We start from the raw sequence: 24,072 nt of genomic DNA on the forward strand, positions 1-24,072 counted from the left end.
TGGAAACGAATACACACTTCACCGACATTGCGCATAGTAAATACATCAACATACTGTATTATAATAAGGGTTTAATGAAATATTCAGTCAATTAACTCTCAAAACATTTAAATATTGCAAATATTCCAAAGCTGCATACACTTGAAGCACACTTTGAGAATGATATCAAAGGACAATTACTTCGAAACGGCATTGTGTACAGAGAATATGCAAATGCATGTAAAACAATATTTAGAAAGTTAAGATTTTCGATGTATTAAGGTCACTGCAATGCATGAGATGTGCAAGTGGTTTGAATGCAAGAGCTGATGGGATGTGGACCTTGTACGTTGAACGTCCTTTGCACCTTAACGTAGCCAACCGTACTAATCAGAGGTGCGGGCGAAGGACAACAAACTAAACACATTGCGTACATTGCGGAAGAGAACGGTTATGCTGGGCCAGGGTGGAGTAAGATAAATATGACATGGCATAATAACACTTCCAAGTATAGAAAATTTAAACTTGAGCAAAACTCATGTTTGGGTTGTCCAAGATATAAATTTTTTACACATTTACCTGCGAAACCGCGAATAGGATAACGTACATTCAGCCAATTGACCGGTGCTTTAAACTTAATTTTGTATAATAGTCAATATTAATTAAAATCTTAACTTTTTCCTCCATGTGAAGGTACTGTATATGTTTTCCCAGAACGTGCTTCCTTTATCAGTAATTGTACAACTTCTACTGTTCGAGCAATGAAACAGAGGATGCATTGATAATCAAAGAAGCTTCGTTTGGACCGAACTTTGTGCAGTGGTCTAACGATACAAAAATAAGATATTGCAGAGAATAAGCCTGGAATGAACCTAAGACACAAATGAACACAAGCAACGCATCCAATAGGCGCGTGACATTTTCAGTTGTATGACAGAACCAAGTAACACATGTGCGTGCCCGGTTGTAACATTTACATTTCTGAGTAAAATGTTGGCTGTACCCATAACCGTTCCCTCGGGTAGGGCGAATCGGGGTGACTGCCCCGAGCTCCGCGCTTCGGGAGGGCCCCACGCTTGAACGTCACGGTATCAGATGTAATAATTACGGTCTTTGGGGGGTCCCGCACGGTGTGATTTTCCCCAGGCACCGCACCCCCATTATGGATGGTCATGGCTGTAGCTGCGGTAACATAGGGCTCTGACATGCCAAACCGATGACATCTCATTTCTGAAATATTCCACTTTGATGACAATTCAAATAAAGCCTGCAAAAGCACGTCACCAACTTAATATATTCCATTAAAATAAATTAAACCACAAAGCATAACAGTTTAGTTATTGCTTCTGTGTACGTATGAAAGGCGTTAACAGGCAATAACAAAAGTGAAACATACGTTAAGGTTATCAATAAGTAGTGTGCCTTTGGACATTCTTTCTGTGCTAACGAGAAAGTGAAAATGCAAGTGAAGTGGAATCTAGGTTCATTTGTTTTTTATTGTGTTAGCACACGATTAAAATGTAGATGCCAACCTGAATGTGAAAACGGTTACTTGTTTATTGACAGGCTGTTTCAATAAGTCTGTAAGATGTGATGTTGTGGCTTGTGTTTTTGCATCTTTCTTTTTTAGATCCATTCACACGTTTATCTGCGCTTTTATTTGGTTGATTTTCTTCACAAGATCTACGATTAACCTGTTCCTGCACACATTACAGACAAGAACACTCGATTAATAAAAACGCACAATATATATTTATCATGCAAAACTAGGAGCGATATTTGCAGGGATGTTTTGTCTACTCTGTATATGGCAATGGTAAACAGTAAAAAAAATATGCATGTTATCCTGTTACATAATGGCAAAAGCAGTTTTAACGGTGAATTACATAATGCTCAATAACCTATACACCATGAGAAACTCCCATTATATGCATTGAATTGCTATTGGCATACAAGGCCAATCATAGATTAGAGAAGTTATCACCAAATTTCATGCAGTTTGCTGTTTAAATCAATACAAATAATAAGTTAATATTGTATTCACAACATCACAACAGCGCAAGGCTGCGACGCAGACGCTGTTTCACAAACACATATGCCATAGCACCACAGTAGGCAGCGATTTCCCTATTAACTCACATGTGCACTACCTCTTGAGTAACATCACGGGATCCTTAACATCGACTGTGAATCAGAGGGCACGTATTTACGGTAAATACAACCCGTAGTATTTAAATGAAATTGTATGAGAGAAAAAGCACCTGCAGAATTATCCATGGCAGCTGGAAGACCTCGAACCGCTCAACTCTACAACGAGCGGAAAATGCACAATGGCTCGGCCATGCTACCATTTAATATTTACGTGATTTTTTTTTTATACAAGTGGTTTCATATAAAATTCTGTTATCATTAAAAGTGTTGTCGTGTTACATCTTTTCCTTACAATTGTTTTGCATGTTTTAACACGTAGGCTTTCGCAACCAATATCATCGTGTAAATATTTACGCGAAAAAAAACCTGTATCATGGATTATTTTGTACGTCTGCCATTTTTATATTTCTGATATTTTTTGTCATCTGCAAGATCAGTTTGAAAATAATAAAATTTAAATATATAAAATACAAATCATCAATGGTACTTTTAACTGCACTGCGAAACAGAATGCCACTTAAAAGCTCTGTATGCGTGATTTCAGTGAAGTTATTTGAAAAGTGTTACGCAAGGCTTTGGGTAAGAAATGGATGCTTACGGTGTGATGCACGGCACAAAGGAGGATACCGTACATGGCAAAGTAAGTCAATGTATATGTGTGTATGTGGTGTGCGTGTCCCTGGCTAGTCCTACTCACTCTTTTTCAAGGAGGCGCTGCACACAGCTGATCTGCTTGGGAGTCATCACGTTTTGCGCCTGCACCTCCAGATTCGGACGGATGATGACCTTCTTCTGCTGATAGTTACGCTTATTCAGCACCTACAGCACGTACCCGCAAACACAGCCACGCAAAACACAAGTGCCGCCGAACAGGCAATATGTGATGAATGGGAAAAAAATAAGCAGCAGCGTAATAATTATTCACTCGTTCCGGAGCCCGCCGGTCGAGGTTTGATGGTTGAAATCACGAATTTGTACTAAGGGGATTACCAAAAGTGTGGGTCTACGAGAAAGAGGATTATCAAGAGCTTCCGATTGTTAGCAAACAAGCAGCTTTGATATTCCCAATAGCGCAGGCTAACAGCAATTCCAATCAAATGCATAAATAATGTAGAATATTTTTTTCACAAAACCCTGTAACCAAATGTGTAATGGTATTACGCCTAACACAGAACACATATTTTATAGTGTCAGAGGTTTTTGGATTATGCAACGGAATACGTTTTTCAGTAATACATGAGGTAAAGACAATGACAAGAAAAAGATAACAACACAAATATGTCAAAGCGTTAAAACACGAAGAGGCGCAATATACACCAGACAGCGCTGGCTCAAGTGATGCAAATCCTAAAGGGCCCTAGAGGTTCCCCATCTGTTAATTACAAAACATTTCAAAAGTGCCGACTACTGGACAACACGCTAACAAGTGCTCCAAAGTGAAAAAGGATTGTATACTAATTTAAATTTTTACATTGTGGACTCAGTGAGGTTGTGTACACTAAATTGAAAACACGTTTACATCAAGATACATTTGTAGACAGAAAAAACATGCCAAATGTTGAAGTTTTAGATCTAGATTAGAACTGCTTTTTGAGTTTAGTTCATCCTTGCCCCGCACCTCCGATTAGCAAGGATGGCTACGTACGGTGCGAAAGGAGTTCGACACACATGTACACATGTTGTGCTGATTAATTATACTGTCATTTTCCATTATTTTATATTATTGTGTATGTCCCCAGACCCGCTGTGTGACATGCGGTACCACTGCACGCATGAAGCTGGTGTGCACAGCATGGCTGCCTTCCATACAGACGTTCATTGGCAGTCGCGAGTTGTGTGCACAACGGTGCACAAACATACATATGGGGGCCGTCCATAAATGACGTCACGCGATTTTGGACGATGTTTGACCGCCCCCCCTCGTCACACGGTGTCACAAAGTCAGACCCCCCCTCAAATATCACGTCACAAAGCTCTGCCCCGCCCCCCCCCCAAAACCATATTTCCATTTTGAAAATAAAACATGCTTCAAATCGCTTTAAACTATTGTCATTGTAGTGCGTATTTAATGTGGCGCTGCACTCTGATGTTGTGGGAGAAAACATTTATTAAAAAGTCTATTTAATTAAGTAGAACGTGTTGTCTATATTTATCTAAAGTTGCGCATTTTGATGTGACGTCACATTTCTCAAACCCCCCCCCCCCCAGGTGCGTGACGTCATTTATGGACGGCCCCACAGACGTATTGTCACAGTGAAGAGGCATGTGCTTAATCAGTGACCTGTTCGATAGATCGCTGGAGCTCCTCCACCTGATCGGTGATTGTTTGGATCTCGCTGCGAGCGTGCCGCTCTCTGTCCGAGAGGACGGGCAGACACGCGTGCGCTCCCCGCAGGACGCGATGCACTCTGAACACAAACGAAACAAACAGGGCATTTTAAAAAAATGCGTGCCGAACATCTATCGCAAACACAACGGCGAATATAAACCATTAAACAATTTTTTACTTTACTATGTAAGGCCCACACTGAGCTATATAGCTCTTTTTTAGACGACCTGGCTATGACAAATGATAGCTTTAAAAAAAAAGTGGCTCATCATGTGGAAATTTATAGCAGCCAAATACTCTAAAACCCATGTTGAGGGGGGAAACCCAGAGGACCTAGAGAAAAATCCAAGGGACCACGGGGAGAACATGCAAACTCTAAATATACAGCAGGCGTCAGGGTCAAAATCGAACCCACGACCTCCTGTATACCAGGTGAGGCAGTTATGCACGAAAGAACATTTTTACATGGATCATACTACACTGTGTTTACACAGATAATTCAATACCACAACTCAACGCACACTCAACTTGGAGGCAACACTATTTAATAACGCATAACCAACGTGAACACTATACCTAAGGTGGTGACCACCGTTCCTCATCTCACTAACACTCGGGGAACACTACACAGCGTGACCAAGGCAGGTGACGGGCTTGCCTGGTCACGAACGACGATCGGAGACTCGAGGACCGCTAATGGCGGCTTCATCCCGGGGTTGAACAGCCCAGCTATCTGTTCACACCCCGCTTATAACTCCCGTGGCGTGGCTGGCTCCGCCCCAGGCCACGCCCCCCTTCTCGATCATTAGGGAAGGTACGGGCCCCCAACCACGTGACCCCCAAGCTCTCCCCTGGACTCCCTAGCCCCCCTTTGTTCGGTCACGTGTCCTGTTGGGTTCACGCAGAGTGTCACGCCTGACACGACCCCCGTGACACCCGCCTACAGCACCCATACCGAGCCAACACAGTAGTGACGTCATATGTCCCTACGCTCGTACAGTCCCGACGCAGTAGTGACGTATGTAATTACACATGTAATACCATGTCATAAACAGCTTGTAGGTCATTTAAACACGAAATTACACGCATATTTGATTATACCATATGCAGTATGTTTAAAATTATAAAAAATGTTGTACTATGCACCACATGTTGCGTCTCACCACCACACGTGCACTTGAGCGTACAAGTTTCAAGTTCATATTGTTTAACCAGGTGAGAGAACTCAAGAGGCCAGGATAGTCTCAATTGCAATAGCGACCTGGAGCATTAGTGTGCCAGTAGGGGTAGTAATAAATTGCTGTGTATAATCCCAAATGTGTAATTTCCAAGTACGGTAATTCCGAATTTGGCAAATTTACACCCCGATGCTCTTGCGAACGTCAGGTGATCTTTAACGTCCGCTGTGAAGCAAATGTTTTATACGCATTATGGCGCACAGTATTATTACGGTCATTACCGACCCGCGGTATTAACGAGGGCGGCCACCGGATTCGAACCGCGAACCTCCGCAACGAGCGGCAAACACGTTGCCGCTGGACAAAGTTACCCACCTCTCCACCAGAGCCTCTTGTCTCTCTCGTGCATCCTCAGACTTTTCCACGAGACATTCAGCCGATTTCCGTAGCTCTTGCCTGTAAACATCAACCTCCATTGTAATCTTACTTAATTACAACTCAATTCTACGCGGGTCTGTACACGCACAAGTGCATTAGTTCATGTGTATGTGACCGAATATCGTAAAAGTCTATTGTAATCTTACTTAATTACAACTCAATCTAACACACACAAGTGCATTAGTTCACGTGTATGTGACCGAATGTCGTAAAAGTCTATTGTAATCTTACTTAATTACAACTCAATTCTACGTGGGTATGTACATGCACAAGTGCATTTGTTCGCGTGTATGTGACCGAATGTCGTAAAAGTATATCTCTTAAGGCTGCAGTGAAGATTTAGGATACACTCAAAAAAGCCAACATTTGTAGATAATGCTACGTACAATTACATACATTTGAAACAGTATGAAGGCTAAATACATCTACGTTGTCAAAAGTCTGAATTTCACAGTACATTGCCAGTGACATTGATACCGCTGGACAGTTCTGCCTATGCTTTCTGAGAGTCCTTAAATGGTTATGCTTGTTTTAATTAGTTTAACACGTAGGCTTTTGTGACAAATATTATGCACAAGAGGTTTTTTGGGTTAGATCGCGTAAATATAAATGTGTCGTTAAACCTGCCACCACCCAACACAGCCAATTAGAACGGTTTGTCACGAACAAAACATGCCAACACACCGGTGTGTTGGAGAATAAACCCACATTTCCAATTCGGGTACGACGTTTCGCCGGTAATCACAACCTTCCTCATTAGGTGACAGACTGTCGCCTGATGAGGCTGGTAGTGGCGGGTTAAACGAAACATTTATATTTACGCGATCTAACCCAAGAAAAACCTCTCATGGATTGTTTGAATAATTCAAAAGGCGAACAATTCTCTCGTCTACTTCTCCAGGAAAGCATGAATGATATAGAAAAAGGATTAAGGGGTATCACTATACAGTAAATATATCACACACACACACAATGTAAGGAAATTAATGCGTACGCTTGGTGAGAAATCTGTTTCAGATCTTCCATCTGTTTTTCTTTCTGCTGCCTCATTCCCCGTACTCTGAAATGCAAACATTGGATCAAAAGCGGGCACATGCAGACATGCACACACACATACCCCTAGATTGTAAACTAATTTCTTGAGATTGAAAACTAATTTTTTTAGAACAGTTTTTTATGTTTAGTTTATTGTCCTTTCCCCGCACCTCCAATTAGCACGGTTGGCAACGTACGGTGCGAAAGAAGCTGAACATACATACATAATACACCCACAAGGTGGTAAAAGGGACCTTGAATAATATATACACTTCAAAAGGAAGCCAAATTTGTACTGTGGGGTGCAGTGGTTTGTGAACTAGACTGTGAACTCCCGTGATCCCGAGCTATAATTCCTGAACCAGTGATGCCACCCCCCCCCCCAAACTTTTTTAAGGTTGCAACTTGCTTTACACTCAAACAGAAGATAATTTTTGTCAAACCAGTCATAAAAACATAAGTAACCTTATCCCTTTTATGGTAAATTGTCAACATTGATGAAAACAACAATGACTCTGCTCATGGGAAAATGTATGTTGAAACTGGTCCAGCAGTTTGCATGCCTTGAATCGTCGCTGCTAAAATTATGCACTCCCACAAGGCCACATTGCTGATGGGTTGTGTAAGAAATGATTTTTTTTTTCGCAGAGACAGATACGTGAAAGAGACATGCTTTTTTATTTTGTTATTTATTTTCTCTGCAACGTCGCAAATGATTTCAATCCTTTCGTGAATCGCTGTGAGCTCACAACAAACGCCGTGCGTAAGAAAGCAGAGGGCAGCATTTAACACTCGCCTGCGTAAGATTGCATCCCGCGCCAAGTCCAGTTTCAGAATGTTCTCTTCCCGAAACACCTGCACTGCACGCGTGACGAGCTGTAGACACTCGCACTGCGAGAGCTGTGCCTGGGAGCCACACCTGGGAAAAGACGCGCACCACGTTAAAAAAACCAATCCATAAATGTAGCACTGATACAGTCAACATTATACCCTTGTTTCAGTCACTTACGACCATTCGTTATTTTAGTTTATTTAATACGCAGACCTGGGTATTACTCATTTGTAGGTTTTCACTTTTGTGCTAGACGGTTCTCTCGATGTGTTTTCAGATTGTACCGCGTGTTGTTTGGCATGATGTCTGACGTGTCGTTCCATGTGCTGGAAGCTCTTTCAGGACTGAATTTAAGTTCCTGTAGAGCTCCTGAACATAGAGCAAAACATCACGCTCAAGATCACATCGACAAGCTCGACATGGGTATGCCCCACAACTTAACAAAAACATTTTTGCCCATAAACCTTTGCACCTGCAGAATATTTTCATGCAGCCATTTGTTTAAACAGCAATCCCTGGACCACTTTTGATTTTACGAGTCTCATTGGCAGTTGGGCCTGTTCAATAAATTACGTTGAGTTGCCTGGTGATATTTGCAACAGCCCTCCATGAACAAATATTGAAGCTGATAGGACTAAAATGTTAGTTTAAACGTACATGGTGGGACAGACATGTCTATTATTTCATGCAATCCAGCACAAAGATAAGGTTACCCTGTATATATATACCCTTTAAATACTGTGAGGGCAGGTGCTGTTAGCGAGCACCTATGAAGGCCGGCATGGCACACGAGAGGGTGGGTGACCAGCACCATGGCCAGCAGCCTTTGTCTGCTCAGTGCTGATGTTTACACACCGCACCAGGTACTCATTTGAGGCCAAGTCGACCTAGGGGAGTCCCAGCAACAGTTCAGATATTCGTCACTGGTGTTTGGTCATAAACGGGAATCGAACTCGGGTCGCCGGGCTCATAGCGCAGTGCGCTAAACGTTACACACACAAACACGTCACACACCTAAGTATGGGATTCCTCGTGTCTCGCTGTAGAATGCTATGGATGCGGTGCTCCAGCGATTCCTCCCGAAACGAATGCGACGCCACCCTCATGCTCGAGCCCCCTGCCTCGTCACCATTCTGACTCATGGATGCTTGATCAATGAGCAGTGCAGAGGGCTGCCAGGTGAACATACTGCACACCACAGAACACAGCAAACACATTGCACTCTTTATAGACAACAATGGGAAAACAAACAAGACAATGCCTGCACAATAGAACTACCGTAATCCATTCCCTATTATGAATCATGAAATTAACAGTGTGAAGTAGATTGGCCACGACTGCAAAGCTCAGTTTTGTGGCAGTCCTTCGCTGTGCGTACAAACACTGGGCTGTAGAGACCACGGGGATTTGCAAGAGGGTCACAGCTTGCAGGCGGGACACGGTTTGCGTCAATCCTCAAGCTCCGTGGCAGCCTCCCCTGCCATTTTGCAATGAACCTCCAAAAACACGCCCATGTTATAAGTAACTCGAAACATTCGGCAATCACACCGTGGCCTTACATATATTGTATGTACGTTGAACTTATTTCGTATCGTACGTAGATAACAGTGCTATTCGGAGGTGTGAATGCGGTTAAACTCATGCGAATGCAGCTGAACCCCTATTATCAGTCATCCTTTTAGCCATAAATGCTGTCTGCTGCTAACAGCATAGCAGAAATGTAACGATTATTCAATTAATTGAGTAATATACATTCTTGCACTCACGATAAATTAACTGAATCGTGTACACGTTTGTATGTAGAACTTATTTCGCACCGTACGTAGCCAACTAAGCTAATTGGACGTACGGAGGAAGGACAATAAACACAAGAAGCAGTTCTAAAGGAGTGAATGTTTTTGTGCAGACATGTGATGTTTGAGTGGTGGTGGTGGCGCACGCCTGTACACCACCACTGTGGAGGCAAGGGTTGGTGGATCACAGCACAGCCAAAAATTCCCTTTCCGTGGTGAACCAAGGTGCCATACCCTGGGAGAAGCCAATACAGCAAACTGCAGCCTAATCTCCTTTCTTCCATCTGCAGAGGATAGAGTGTTGCCCTCTCGCACGCGTGGATTTTCTCTAGGTGCTGCGGTTTCTTCTCACATGCATAAACACTCATTGTTTGAAACACCTTAATATATAGAGGACTGCAGAACTTGGATATTTGCCGATGCCAGCTCATTGCCTGGCTGCTACCATCCAGCATATCTGTTCTTCCTCAGAGATTGTGAAATGCAATTTGCATGAACGATTAGATATTTTAAAATACTAAGCATCCACATTAGTACACATGACTCATAAACTTGTTGGGCTTACAGCAGCGGTCTTGTGACGACTTCGTAATTGGAAGTAAGGCAAAGGATGACTGCTCCCATAGATAAGTCACGTACAATGCACACTCCTTGAACTGCAGGGCCATGCCTTCACACAGACATTCCGACAGCACAGATGCAGGTTATAATGCATTGAAATTATTTGAGCAGATTTCTTGTAACTTATACACATTTCTCCAAAGGTGACGATTCAGAAAAGATATTTGAAGACGATTAGTGTGACCCTGAAATAAGTGTGGTATTGAATAGGTATGGCATTTATTTCATTAATTAAAGGTGTATGAAATTACCCTGGCCTGGACAAATGAGATACCGCACAGACAAAGCAAAAAAATGTGGCCCTTGTATTAAATCATGACACACCTGACCCCAACAATTAATTGAAATGTGTGCATCCCATGAAGTAAGATGTCAAGGGACCAAGCAGACTGACCTAGGGCCTCTAATTAAGACCCCTTAACCTTGCTTATCAAGGTAAAGCATTGGGTAAGGCCAGGGTCGAGACAACTAAATAATCAGGGAGTGGAAAGGGAAGTCATTTGATTGATAACACATTCCTGTGGAGGGAGCTGGTAGGAACGTTGGGTTGCTCGGTCAATGGCCAGGGTCAACGGCGGCGTGGTGTATTCCGCAAATATGGCCGACTGTGAGGGCGGGCACAAGCCGGCGTGAGTAGGTTAAACGTTGAGTTTTATAAGGGCACCACGGGGTGACCAGCCCCTCCCCACCCAGCCCCTCCCCACCCAGCCCCTCCCCACCCAGCCCCTCCCCACCCAGCCCCTCCCCACCCAGCCCCTCCCCACCCAGCCCCTCCCCACCCAGCCCCTCCCCACCCAGCCCCTTCCCCACCCAGCCCCTCCCCACACAGCCCCTCCCCACCCAGCCCCTCCCTGCACGACGGACGGACACAATAATCCCCTGTGGGCTGGTGGAACCAGGAGGTTCCTACCAGTATTACTGATGCAAATGAATTGTGATTATGTACACAACACTGCAAAACGTGGATGATGATTGCGTTAAGTATATTTGCAATGTATTTTTGTATTGAAAAATATGTAGACTGTTATGTTGCTAGGAACACTGAAGACAAAGTACATACATGTTTGCCGATGGCCGGGTGCACAGCACATGCTCAACTACAGAGGGGTGATCGTCCGCCAGCGTCGTGAGCTCATCCTCGGATTTCTCCTCGCCCGCTGCTCAGCACACAAAGAAACATACACCACAAATCAACCCCACTTCTCAGCACACCCAAGAAACGTGCAACACAAATCGCCGCATTGCAGGTCCACACCACGAACAAACTTAACAGCCAGGGGGGACCATTGCACGGTACCGTATACGGGCCCAGGAATGCAACCCTATTTTCCCATAAGGTATATTATTTGTCAAAACGCGGTTTTGTGTTTCCACAAATACAATATGGTATTTTCCAAGAATGTAACCCCCGTGTTAGGCGAGGTATCGCTGGACCGACACACTCCTTGCGGATTTCATCCGAGATGCAATAAACTCTTCGATAATCTAGAAAAATCTCGACGAGGTATTACAAAATGTATTCAATGTGAGCCTGCGAGGTGTCAGATCAAGTGGAGGCATCACCAGCAGTGTGGGGGCCCAGATGCCACCTGACATTGATTGAGCAACACTCGAGCACCATCTATGCAAGTGCTGGCAAAATCCTCCCTTCTCTGCATGCAGGCTACCACCTAACTTCAACGGCCAGACTTGCTCTTGTTTCTACTATCCCTTTGTTTCATTCACCTGTGCCACTCAAAGGAGTCAGTTATCGCCACCTAGCGGAAATTTCTGGCTATGCAATTGGCATCATTGCTTGTCTGAACTGGAACCGCAAGCCGAAAAACTTTTTTAGCTTGAACCTTTTTTTGAGACTGGTCTATGAGATGACTAAGAATTTTGTGAAAAATTATTCACTTTTATGAGAAGCAAATATAACATACATTCACATGTCTGGTATACAGGCAGCAAGCACACTGTAATTGTGTAGGAATCAAAATATATGCTGGAAAATAATTCAAATATACATTTGCAAGGCACATTTCATCCATAGATCCCAAAGCGCCCCATATGAAACGCAGGAAATCAACAGAACCAGCTGGGTAAACGGCCAGAACTAGGTAGGGGGTAAAGGCCAGTTTAAAGAAGTGAGTTTTTTAAGACAGGACTTAAATATAACCAATGATTCCTATTGTCTTATTAGCAAAGTGTTCCAAAGCTTGGGAGTTACACTGGAAAAAGGTGCATAGGTGAGTGAGTGAGGTTCGTGCACCGTTGTGCATGCGACTCACGACTGCCGACGAACGTCTGGATGGAAGGCAGCCATGTGATCGCTATGCTGTGCACACCGGCTTCATGCGTGCAGTGGTACCGCATGTCACACAGCGGGTCTGGGGACACAAGAAAATAATGTAAAATAATGGAAAATTATAGTATAATCAATCAGCACAATATATGTACATTCGTCGAACTTCTTTCACACCTTGATTCGAAGCTTTTGTGACTGCAGGAATTACTCGTTGGTTCTTTCGGTAAAGTCACGTGACTTTACTGAAAGAACCAAATAATTATTTCACACCGTGTGTAGCCAACCATGCTAATTGGAGGTGCGGGGGAAGGACAACAAACTAAACACCAAAAGCAGTTAAAACAAGGTTAAACTTTGTGAATAGCGTCAGAACTCCATTCGCATTCAACACAGCTTCTTTGGCATACAACACAAATTTTAATCATTTCCCTGTGGTGATGACTTGCCAAAATCTGTTTTAAAAATAAAAAATAAATTGAGTGTGTAATGATCAACACAAGGGCAAGTGAATAGTTTTTTATGTTAACTTTAACACCATAAAATAAATATATTTGTTGTCAATAAATATAAAGACACCAAATTTTTTTTTTACCTGTAAATATTAACAAAAGTTTTAGAATTGTAAAATCATGAAAAATGACAGCATAATCAATTCACACAACATGTGGTCAAACTGCGGTTAAACTTTGTGGAGAGCATCAGAACTTCAGACAAGAACTATAAACACAAACCACCTAACATCACCTGTCTCGTCAAAGCAATAGCTATTTTAAAACACATTATATATGGTGGCGATGCGTTGGCAGTGGTTTGCAAACACAAATAACAACAAACACAACACAAGCTTTGAAGAAGAGTCACTGCCCATAATGTCACCTATTCAATATTTGTTCATACTGGTAGGAACCACCTGGTTCCACCAGCCCACAGGGGATTATTGTGTCCGTCCGTCCATCGTGCATCCAAAAATGGGAGGGGTGGGGCTGGGTGGAGAGGGGAGGGTGGGGAGGGGAGGGTGGGGAAGGGCTGGGTGGGAGGGGTGGGTGGGGCTGGGTGGGGGGTGGGAGGGGTGGGGCTGGGTGGGGAGGGGCTGGTCACCACGTGGTGCCCTTATAAAACTCAACGTTTAACCTACTCACGCCGGCTTGTGCCCGCCCTCAGTCGGCCATATTTGCGGAATACACCACTACGCCATTCACCGAGCAACCCAACGTTCCTACCAGCTCCCTCCGCAGGAATGTGTTTAAAAGCCCAGTGTTATATATACACGTATGTACGTTGAACTTCTTTTGCACCGTACGTACCCAACGGTGCGAATCGGAGGAATACTTAGATTTTTGTTATTTTACAAAGGGATGTAGGGCGTACAGGCCACGCACTAACGCTCACCTCGACTAAGCCTGATGGGGCACGTGAAGTCTGCCAACGTCTGCTCCTCCAACTCGCTGCTCGAAGGCAGATTCAGGGACAGCTCCAGCTCCACGGCGTCAAACACGAACAGAGTGTAGGGGAGACCGTCCTCCGTCTGCGCGTGCACACGTCAACGTTTCACCCAAGCCATCATCATCATCACACCGACTTCTCTTAAAACTAAATAACTAATGTGTTCTATAAACCATCCCAACAAAAATGTTATTAAAAAAGGCAATTTTAGGCACAATCCAATGCAATAATTTCATGTACAGCCCTGCCTCCACATACTGTATGGGTCGTAGGGGTTATTCGATCCTTCTGGCGGTACCCCGGGGTACCAAATAATACAAAATGGCTGAGGCTATGAAATATTTTATTTCTGGGACACTATTTTTTCCAGGGGTGTACGTAACTCCGCGATGTCGAAACGCAGCGAGGACGATTGCGCTGAAACCCTGAACACTCATATGCACCATAGTGCATCGTGTACAGCTCGTCGAGATGAGTCGATTGCCGCATCGCCGACCATCAACAGACTAAAAATGACTGCATCACAGACATTATGCCATAGCCGGGGTACCACGGTACCCCGGGGTACCGCCATAAGGTTCATTTGACCATATTTGAACGCCGGTCAGTGCAGGTTAGTGAAGGCAAGGAGCAAAAAACATAGTACATTACAATGTAATTCGCTGCGCACTTTCCATCGACTACCCAAAACGTAGCCCCCCCCCCCCCCCGCAGGCAGCGGAAAACACACGTTTTATGCACGCTGCTTCTCCCCATCCAAACACTTCTTTGGACGTCTGATATCTCACGAGATGGGATACGTACAGGGCAAACTGGTCACACTCATCGCTTCAAGCAACCGCCTGAAATGCCACACACCAAACACCCACGTGCCTGAGCCTCTTCGAGCAGCAGGCAGTGGTACACGGTCCCCGTCTCGGTGGCGATGACGAGCACGGAAGGGGAGTTGCGTAAACACAAGAGTGAGCACGCTCCGTAACCGTAGTTGTCTTCTGCCGCGGGGTGCATCGGCAGGGGCCCCAAAACTCGATCGCCTGTCCGGGACTTGCCACTGGGGAGGAGAAAAATTAACCCGTAAAAACAAAGTTTTTCACAATAAATCCTTCATATGCGTGGCGGCTAGAGTCCTCTCGTCCTCTGGCTTGAGATGGCTGCCACCTATGGGTCAGATGATTGCCTGCCACCATTAAGCAATTGGTAATTAAACATAATTTATTTTTTCCTAAAAAGTGTAAAATTTTGGAAAAAAATTTTCACGAAAATAAATTGTCACGCACAACGAGTCTGTGTGCAAAATGTCAGCTCGATTGGATCACGGGAAGTGGGTTAAAAAACGACCGAAAGATTTGCACGGTCGTAAACGCGCAAGCAAGCAATAAAGCAAGCATGCAAGCAAGTGAACTTAATATAAAGGATTTAAAAAAAAAATGTTGCGTTAACCCTTTTCCCATTCCGAGACGTCTGCATGTTGCAGGGTTGTGGGTGTCCCGTTCACCGCTGAAGCTCAGAAACGCACAAGCGGTTCGCGTTCATTTTATTTAGAGAGGCATAGCGCCGTTTTTTTTATAAAGACGTTGTACTCACTGCAGGGAACTGTAGTTTCACTACCGCACTCTACGATAGCCCACACCAAACTGTGGCACACGCCCTCCCGCATGGCCTTTTGGAAGCCTCAATACCGGTAAAGTAATTTTGTTTTTTGTTCCGGTGACGCATGCGTACGTCATCGGAACGCATCTACCACGTCAAACAAGGACTTATTGTAATTGCAAATCCGTAAATTACTTGAGAACCTCCTACCTCAATTATCACCTGATACTATAAGTTCCAATGCACAATCTTGACATCCTCTGGATATATTTAGAAACGTACGTTTAGAATATTTGGCTGCTATAAATTTCCATATGATAAGCCACTTGATTGGGTTATTATTCGTGGCCAAGTCACTTATGAAAAGGGCTATATAGCTCAGTGGACGGGCCTTAACTCATAAAATAAAATAAACAATGTTAAATAGTTACGTACTTATACGGGTCACAATAAAAACATCTCAATGGACTGAGGTTAATGTCTGCTCAGAAAAAAGACCAAGACTATGTAACTCCCTATCCGTTGAGACACGTATTCACTGAGCTTCAGCAGACAATCAAAATGCTTTCAGTCCGAGTGTCTGGGAACTCACATTATTTTTGTTAGACGACCTATATGCCGGTATCAACATTTCCAAATTAGAATTGACCTGCAAATTAAGCACATTTGAACTGAAAACAGCAATCAGCACCCTCCTCTGTCCGCCTAATGCCCCACCCAGGCCACCCTTAAAAATGAGACCACTGGTCTCTTGTGCTGTTACCTGGTTAAATAAAGTAAACTTTAAACACTCCTTCCCTTGGTTAATTCCTGCAATTTCCAACAGTTTTCCTCCTTCATAATTCTGGGCTCTGGGATGTTTGTTAAACTACAGCCCCATTACAAATGCAAGTTGTTGTCATTGTTGTTAAGCTTTCCTGCGTACCTCAGAGGGAAAGTGCGGATGTGCCATCCACTCATACAGAATCGTCAGAATATTTATTTATTCTGGAGAAATCCGATGATCTCCCAAGCTCTTTTTAACAGATGTTGTCCAGCATTTCAGTGTCCAGTACAAAGTAAGCTTCTCTCACCTCAAGCACGTGTGAACGACGTACGTCTCTCCGGTTTCGTACAAGACGTAAATGGGAAACACGGTCTCTTCCGGAGGAGCGATTCTGGATGTGCGCGCGCTGCTCATGGTGGGCACGCCAGGCACAAGAGGCACTTCGTTTTGCTTGGGTCGGGCTAGGCCAAAGTCAAACGCCACGGCTCGCTCGCCCAGAGCGCACGCAAAGGAAGACCTGCCAATGCAACACAGAGAGCAGGCATAAAACACTTTCAAAAATGCACCATGAAAAAATGAATACCTGCAGTTCTGCGAGCAGTGCGAACAGCAGCGTAACAATGCTCAGTTGGAGGGGCTGCATTTAGGGTTGATTTGGTCGAATACAAACATATCTGCTCAACACAAATGTGCGAATGGAAACATTTCCAGTGTATGAAAATGGTGCATGTTTTTGGTTATTTCGCATGTTTGTATACTGTTATTCTGTACGCACTTCATGATGCTCCCAATGTACACACACACTGTATCGACAGGTGTGCCTAGAAATACATGAATTCAAATTACGATTATTCGTTGTTGCGTTCGTTATAAATTAACACTTTTTCAGTTTTCGTCCTGCTTGTTTCATTATTACGTTTGTTAATATTCAAATTTACATTTCTTCGGTGGGAAAAATCAAAACACCCATAGTATATGCACGTTGTCGTTCGTCCGTGCGTGCATTTTATACTGTTCCAGGCCGTTTGCCTGGTCACCGCGTTTCATAGACTCGCCACTTGTTTAAAAACCACGTAGTTCAAACGAAAGCAATACCTCATCGAACGCAGGGGTTACATTCCTGAAAAATGTCGTGTTCTGCAAAACCGCCTCCACAATTAATAGACCTCATGGTAACCATAGGGTTCCGTTACTGGGTCTGAAACTATCACCCCGCTCCATTCTCTGTTTAACTAATTCTACACGATTTTCACCATTGTTATTGTAATTAAGGATGTCAAGTCACTCTCAATGTTTTGTGTGTGTGTACAATCTTTCTTCTTTTTTATTTCACGTCGCGCACTCACGCCCCCAATGCTCGCCCATGGCATTGAATTGCCAGCCCGACTCTCGTCCCTAACACTGAATATCCGAAACTCACTCCCAATTCGTTCATATCTAGATGAACCAATCAACGCCAAACTTTGGCGTGATGGGCGTTGTCTGTCTGGGTACGTCACGGTCACTTGCACGTTAATGATACACCATCTAGGTGTGCGTACGACCGACGTCCTCAATGAGTGGACAGCTAGATGCATGCGGCAATGTAGGTGAACATTTTAAGTGTCATTTTAGTAGGTTTGAGGTCACAAATACTTTTCTTAGGAACACATCTTAGGTTATATAATGAGACCTTGTGGGAAAATATTTTTCGGTATACGATTTTTCCCTTTACATTCATGTTTTTAATAAAGCAACCCAGTTTCAGGCAATACAACTGCATTTGCTATGACTGAATAATGCAGTGTGCACATTACCGTGATTGTGGCAAGCTTGGGGAGTCCTCGAGGTCCGGTGTGAGCGAAAACACCTTCACTGCGGTATGGGGGTCAGCAACGGCATATATCCTGGTGACAACAGAAAGCAGCATTACTTGCAATGCACACAGCACAAGCCATACGGCGTTAATATCAACACAAAAAATTGGCTACGTAAATACACACACATATACCAGTTTATAAGCGAGTGTGACAAAAGTTGTTTTTTATTACAAATTCAATATGATGCGATTAACTTTTGCTTCCATAAGTGCACATGAATCAGTGCCAGTGACTATGATCACACTTCTGCTCGTCATGTACAGTGGCAAGCGTATTATTGCCCATGCACATATGATGGCGAGTCAATGTTTTTCCAGTGATCCAGACAAGCTGCATATATGTTAAATTATTTAATCCGTTTCCAAACAGTGCCACATTTTACCCGGCGATAAAAGTTTTCTGAAGTCATATTATTCGTCTCTGAAACCACAACTGAAAAAATGAAAATTTGTCCGTATTTACTCTTTAAACAAATTCTGTTGGAAAACATTGGGAGAAAGCCGATAATCTGATGGGACTACATTTATTTTAACAGTCAAACAGATCCCTATATATTATTCTGTGTATTTCTGTTGTACATGCACATTCACAAATGTGTGAACATGCACATTCACAAATGTGTGAACATGCACATTCACATCGGTATATTTCTATGTGTGACTACATTGTTCAATTGGGATTATACACAGCAATAATTGCAAGCCACATGTTGAGACACCATGTGCTGCACAGGGACAGCTGTCACTGGAAGTGCCCTTTTAACTGTGATGTCAAGCGTTGCTAGACATCTCGGTGTGTTGGGTGCTACAGTATATCGAAAACAAATCGTCATCATTGCTGTAGTTAACCACGGGTGTTTGAGCGTTTACCGCATCATGTTGTCCGAAGTGAGCAGCACCACGTGTGGCTCAGTCCCACCCTCCTCAGGGAACCAGCTTAAATCGAGCAGGCGCAGCGACGGGCGGCTGGTGAACAGGCGCTCCGCCACTATCGTAACCCTAAACACACAATTATGTGTTAGCACAAAGACAAAGATCCCCCTGTGTAGCTTGAAGAGACTGTTGGGGAAAATGCTGTAAGCCAGCACCTATGAAGGCCAGCATGGCACATGAGTGGGGTGGGTGGCCAGGACCACGCCCGACAGCCTTTGTCTCCCCAGTGGCAGTATTTTACACACCGCTCCAAATACTAATTTGAGAACGAGTCGACGTAGGGGAGGTCCAGGAACGGTTCAGATAACTGCCACTGGTGTTGGCCGTGAGCGGGAATTTAACTCTGGTCGTCGGATTCGTAGCGCGCTAACCAACTACCACTCCCCACACACACACTGCTTGTCTGCAGATTTAAGGGTCAAGCCCTTTCAGCTAGCATATGCCAACTCGTGAAACATCACAGCAAGTCAACCTGGCCTGCCCCTATTCTAGTGGGCATTCTACATAGCAAAACTCACAGCATGCAGAAGAGAGTCTACACTTGGCCTTGGCGATTTATAGCTGGATTAATCTATTATTATTCACATTTACTAATCACTGCAGTACAAAAATGTCCAGCATAAGATCGAAAACAACTTGAAACAGTTAGTCAATCATAAAACAGCGTAAATATACTTAAATCTAAGCGCGCGACTTTAAAACCACACCTGCAGTTTGTGCACGAGTCTTTCGTGCCGGCTTGCGGGTACGGAGGCAGGTGCATGACGACGAGGCCACGCGAACCCGCCAGGGCGACAAGCGACGTGGCAGAAGGCGAGGGCAGCACTCGCTGCACGCGGAACGACGGCGGGTCCAAGCACAGCAGCGTCTGGGGACCACAAACGAGGAAAGGTCAACACGCAGCGGCAAGGCTCCAGTCGCGTGCGCAGCGATGGATAGTTGTTTGCAGGTCCTTTTTAAGCGGTAGGTCTCTCGTGCGGCCGTGGGCCGGGTGTAAATTCATTGAACGGTCGTCATCGATTGGCCCATAACCCATTTGCTGTAACAGGCAACACCTGGCCAACTTACAGGGTGGCAGTTTCACTATAAAGTATTTTTATTTTACCAGGTAAGGCCCACTGAGCTATATAGCGCTTTTTCAGAAGCGACTGGCCACAAATGATAGCTCAACCAAGTAATTTATTGCGTAGAAATTTATCGCAGCCAAATACTCTCAACGCATGTCGATTCTAAACGGAGCGAAAAACCGAAGGATCCGGAGACAAATCCACGCGACCACGGGGAGAGAGAGAGACACAAACTAAAAATATATATGTACAGCAGGCGTCAGGGTCGGCATTTAACCCACGACCTTCGGCATACCAGGCGAGGTAGTTAACATCTCGCCAACGTGATACGGTACGGTAGGGTTATAGGGACAGCGTTCGGGATTGGGTTGGGCTTACGTCAGAGTCGGTAGGTGTTCGAGCTGGCGGACACGGCTAGGCTTTGTAAGGATGGGGGGATGTGGGTAATGGGGTGGCGAGGGGGGTAATGGGGGGTGGCGGGGGAGGGTAAAATGGGGGTGGTGGCAGGGGGGTGGTAATAGAGTGGGGGGGGGGGGGGGTAACGGAGTGGGGGGGGGGGGTAACGGAGTGGGGGGGGGGGGTAACGGAGTGGGGGGGGGGGTAACGGAGTGTCGGGGGGGGTAACGGAGTGTTGGGGGGGGGTAACGGAGTGTCGGGGGGGGGGTAACGGAGTGTCGGGGGGGGGGTAACGGAGTGTCGGGGGGAGGGGGGTAACGGAGTGTCGGGGGGGGGGGGTAACGGAGTGTCGTGGGGCGGGGTAATGGAGTGTCGTGGGGGGGGGGTAATGGAGTGTCGTGGGGGGGGGGTAACGGAGTGTCGTGGGGGGGGGGGTAATGGAGTGTCGTGGGGGGGGGGTAACGGAGTGTCGTGGGGGGGGGGGTAACGGAGTGTCGGGGGGGGTAACGGAGTGTCGGGGGGGGTAACGGAGTGTCGGGAGGGGGGGTAACGGAGTGTCGGGGGGGGGTAACGGAGTGTCGGGGGGGGTAACGGAGTGTCGGGGGGGGGGGTAACGGAGTGTCGGGGGGGATAACGGAGTGTCGGGGGGAGGGGGGTAACGGAGTGTCGGGGGGCAACGGAGTGTCGGGGGGGGGTAACGGAGTGTCGGGGGGGGTAACGGAGTGTCGGGGGGGGGTAACGGAGTGTCGGGGGGGGTAACGCAGTGTCGGGGGGGGGGGTTACGGAGTGTCGGGGGGGGGTAACGGAGTGTCGGGGGGGAGGGTAACGGAGTGTCGGGGGGGGGGGGTAACGCAGTGTCGGGGGGGGGGGGTAACGCAGTGTCGGGGGGGGGGGGTAACGGAATGTCGGGAGGGGGGTAACGAAGTGTTGAGGGGGGGGTAACGGAGTGTCGGGAGGGGGGGGGTAACGGAGTGTCGGGGGGGAGGGTAACGGAGTGTCGGGGGGGAGGGTAACGGAGTGTCGGGGGGGGGGGGTAACGCAGTGTCGGGGGGGGGGGTAACGGAATGTCGGGGGGGGGGGGTAACAGAGTATCGGGGGGGTAACGAAGTGTTGAGGGGGGGGTAACGGAGTGTCGGGAGGGGGGGTAACGGAGTGTCGGGGGGGAGGGTAACGGAGTGTCGGGGGGGGGGGGTAACGCAGTGTCGGGGGGGGGGTAACGGAATGTCGGGGGGGGGGGGTAACGGAGTATCGGGGGGGTAACGAAGTGTTGAGGGGGGGGGGGGGTAATGGGCTTGCACCTCAAGTCCACCCTCGTCCCCGCGCCGCCGTCCGCTCTCGGCGCGGAGCAGCGCGGCGGCGCGCTCGTCCCACGCGTACACGTGGTCCCCCAAGGAGAACAGCAACTCCCGGCTCGCCGCCGCCGCCGCCGCTGTTCCCCCTTGGGGTCTCCCTGGGAGGGTCCCGGCGGCACCCGCGGAGGAGGCGGCGGCCTTCTCCGGCTCGGGAGAGACGGAGGCGGCGCCCTCAGCGAGCCGCGAGAACAGGTCCCGCAACCCCTGTGAGGAGAGCAGCGACATCTTTCGGCGGGGGCCCTGGGCGAGCAAGGGGACGAGAAGAGGGTTAGACGAGGAGGAGGAGGAGGTTGATGATGATGATGACGAAGAGGAGCGACTCAAAAATGCGTTCAAACGCCGAGCGGGAAACACGAGACCGGGAGTTCGCCGTGGATCGATCCATGCGCGCTGAATCGACGGTCTACGATTCCTAACGTTAGGCGAGGCGCTGACGAGAATCGCGCCGCAAATCTGCGATTCTTCGATTCGTGCGTGAGTGCGAAGGGGCTTTCATCCATCAGTGGTGATGGAGGTGGGGGTGTTTTTGGTGATGGTGTGCGTGCTGTAATGGGATATAGCGATTTAGCGCGGGCTTATTTTGGTGTTTCCACCGTGGTGGAGGGCAGAGGAGCGACGCTCACAACAACGAGCGGAGCACCGGGCGGATAAAACGCAGCAAGTTGGTGGTGCATCTAACCAGTCATCTCAATCGGTCAACCCATGGCACCTGCAGGGTCTGTCCCGAGACCTGTCAGCGAGCCTTCCAACTCATCACGTGGGCCTCAAAAGTGCACCTGGCCTGGCACAGGCCCTCGTGGTGTCGTCACAGTCACTTCGTGACGAATGATCGGGTATTGGTTATTGGTATAGCGATGTTATCGATTCTGAAGGAATTAGTGACGAACAAAAACGTGGCATTATTTTACAATCTACATGAATCACGAACTCACCCCAGGAACAAATATGTGCATCGGGTAATTTATTTTTGAGTTAAATCACCTCACGATCTGACCAAATGTCGTTATCATCCTCACCCACCTCTACAGAGCCAAACATTATTGTAAGCCATCACCGGAATCGATTCCATTTTTATTTCTCAAACAGCGAATCGTAAAGTAGGAATCGCTTCCTCTTTAATTCGGAGTCGCTTACGAAAAAGGATCGATGCAAGGTCGTGCGGAATCGTGAAGTTGGAATCGGTAGGATCTGGATCGATTCAACTTCCTGCTCACCTGGACCCGGCTTGCCAGAGCCGAGGTTTTAACCTCCAGGCAACAACAAAAAACACATTTACGGCAGATTTAATCTGCCTATATAAGCAGACTAACGTAGAAGAAAAAAAGGTTGCACACAGATAGAGAATATTACCTGATGCAGACAGTGATTAGAAATAAACTCAATTACCCCTTATCACTGCCTACCTTTTTACAGACCAATTCAGAGACATTTATTGGTCACCCCGTGACCCTTATAAATCACAACGTTCATCCTACAAAGTCCCATCACAAGGGATAAACACAAAGAAACAGACAACAAAATGTGTCCGCATTGGACCTATCCCTGTACAAGAATACGGGTAAACCGTATGGGTTTATAATAATGCGACTACTGCCTATCAAATAAGATGGTCTACACATTTTTGGACCATCTTATTTGACAGGCACTATTTTACTTTACCAAGCGTTAACATCCGCAGCGTTTAACAGTACTCTCCTTTTTGTATTTGATTGTCAACCAACACTGGGTTAAACAACATGGGCATTTTCGTTCTCTTCTAGCATGTGCACCAACAGGCGCACCAACAGTTCCACATGCTTATATTCTTAGCTTTTTTCATTGGCTACCACCTCCCTCCCTCCCTTAACTTGTGCTTAAGAACTTGTATCTTGGAATCTTTGCCTCACTTGATACAGCAAATCTAGCTGTGACGGTCCCACCTGATGACGGAGACTTGTGTTGCATCCGAAACGTCGTGATTTATTATTTTATTTTATTTCTATTATTATTTTTTAGTAATTTTTCATTTTATTTTTTACCTACGT

General features: G+C 46.0%; 2 protein-coding genes across 2 annotated transcripts in view; both read right to left on the reverse strand.

The window, feature by feature from the left end:
* Positions 1-24,072, reverse strand: part of LOC144735177 (carbonic anhydrase 2-like) — a 527,023-nt gene that overhangs the window by 478,107 nt on the left and 24,844 nt on the right. The window lies entirely within an intron of this gene.
* Positions 57-23,366, reverse strand: NUP88 (nucleoporin 88). The gene is made up of 18 exons (XM_078617627.1): positions 22,408-23,366; positions 21,995-22,288; positions 19,941-20,101; positions 19,171-19,299; positions 18,239-18,328; positions 16,750-16,959; positions 14,960-15,137; positions 14,033-14,168; positions 12,627-12,725; positions 11,417-11,513; positions 10,301-10,405; positions 8,957-9,130; positions 7,907-8,029; positions 7,070-7,135; positions 6,013-6,093; positions 4,412-4,538; positions 2,828-2,949; positions 57-1,679 (listed from the first exon to the last, which is right to left on the reverse strand). Exons 1-18 carry the CDS (start codon positions 22,546-22,548, stop codon positions 1,616-1,618), a joined length of 2,397 nt encoding a protein of 798 aa, XP_078473753.1. The 5' UTR covers positions 22,549-23,366; the 3' UTR covers positions 57-1,615.

The sequence above is a fragment of the Lampetra planeri genome, chromosome 54 (assembly GCF_965212315.1).
Source record: "Lampetra planeri chromosome 54, kcLamPlan1.2.h2, whole genome shotgun sequence".
Lineage (NCBI taxonomy): Eukaryota > Metazoa > Chordata > Hyperoartia > Petromyzontiformes > Petromyzontidae > Lampetra > Lampetra planeri.

What these genes read in the sequence shown, in the direction of transcription:
- NUP88 (XM_078617627.1), bottom strand. Translation starts at nt 22,548, where the DNA reads ATGGATGAAAGCCCCTTCGCACTCACGCACGAATCGAAGAATCGCAGA. An exon ending in CCAGACGTTCGTCGGCAGTC is followed by an intron (nt 11,514 to 12,626) that starts GTGAGTCGCATG and finishes TGTGCTGAGCAG; the next exon opens with CGGGCGAGGAGAAATCCGAG. An exon ending in TCCAGCGATCTATCGAACAG is followed by an intron (nt 2,950 to 4,411) that starts GTCACTGATTAA and finishes TACGTGCTGTAG; the next exon opens with GTGCTGAATAAGCGTAACTA.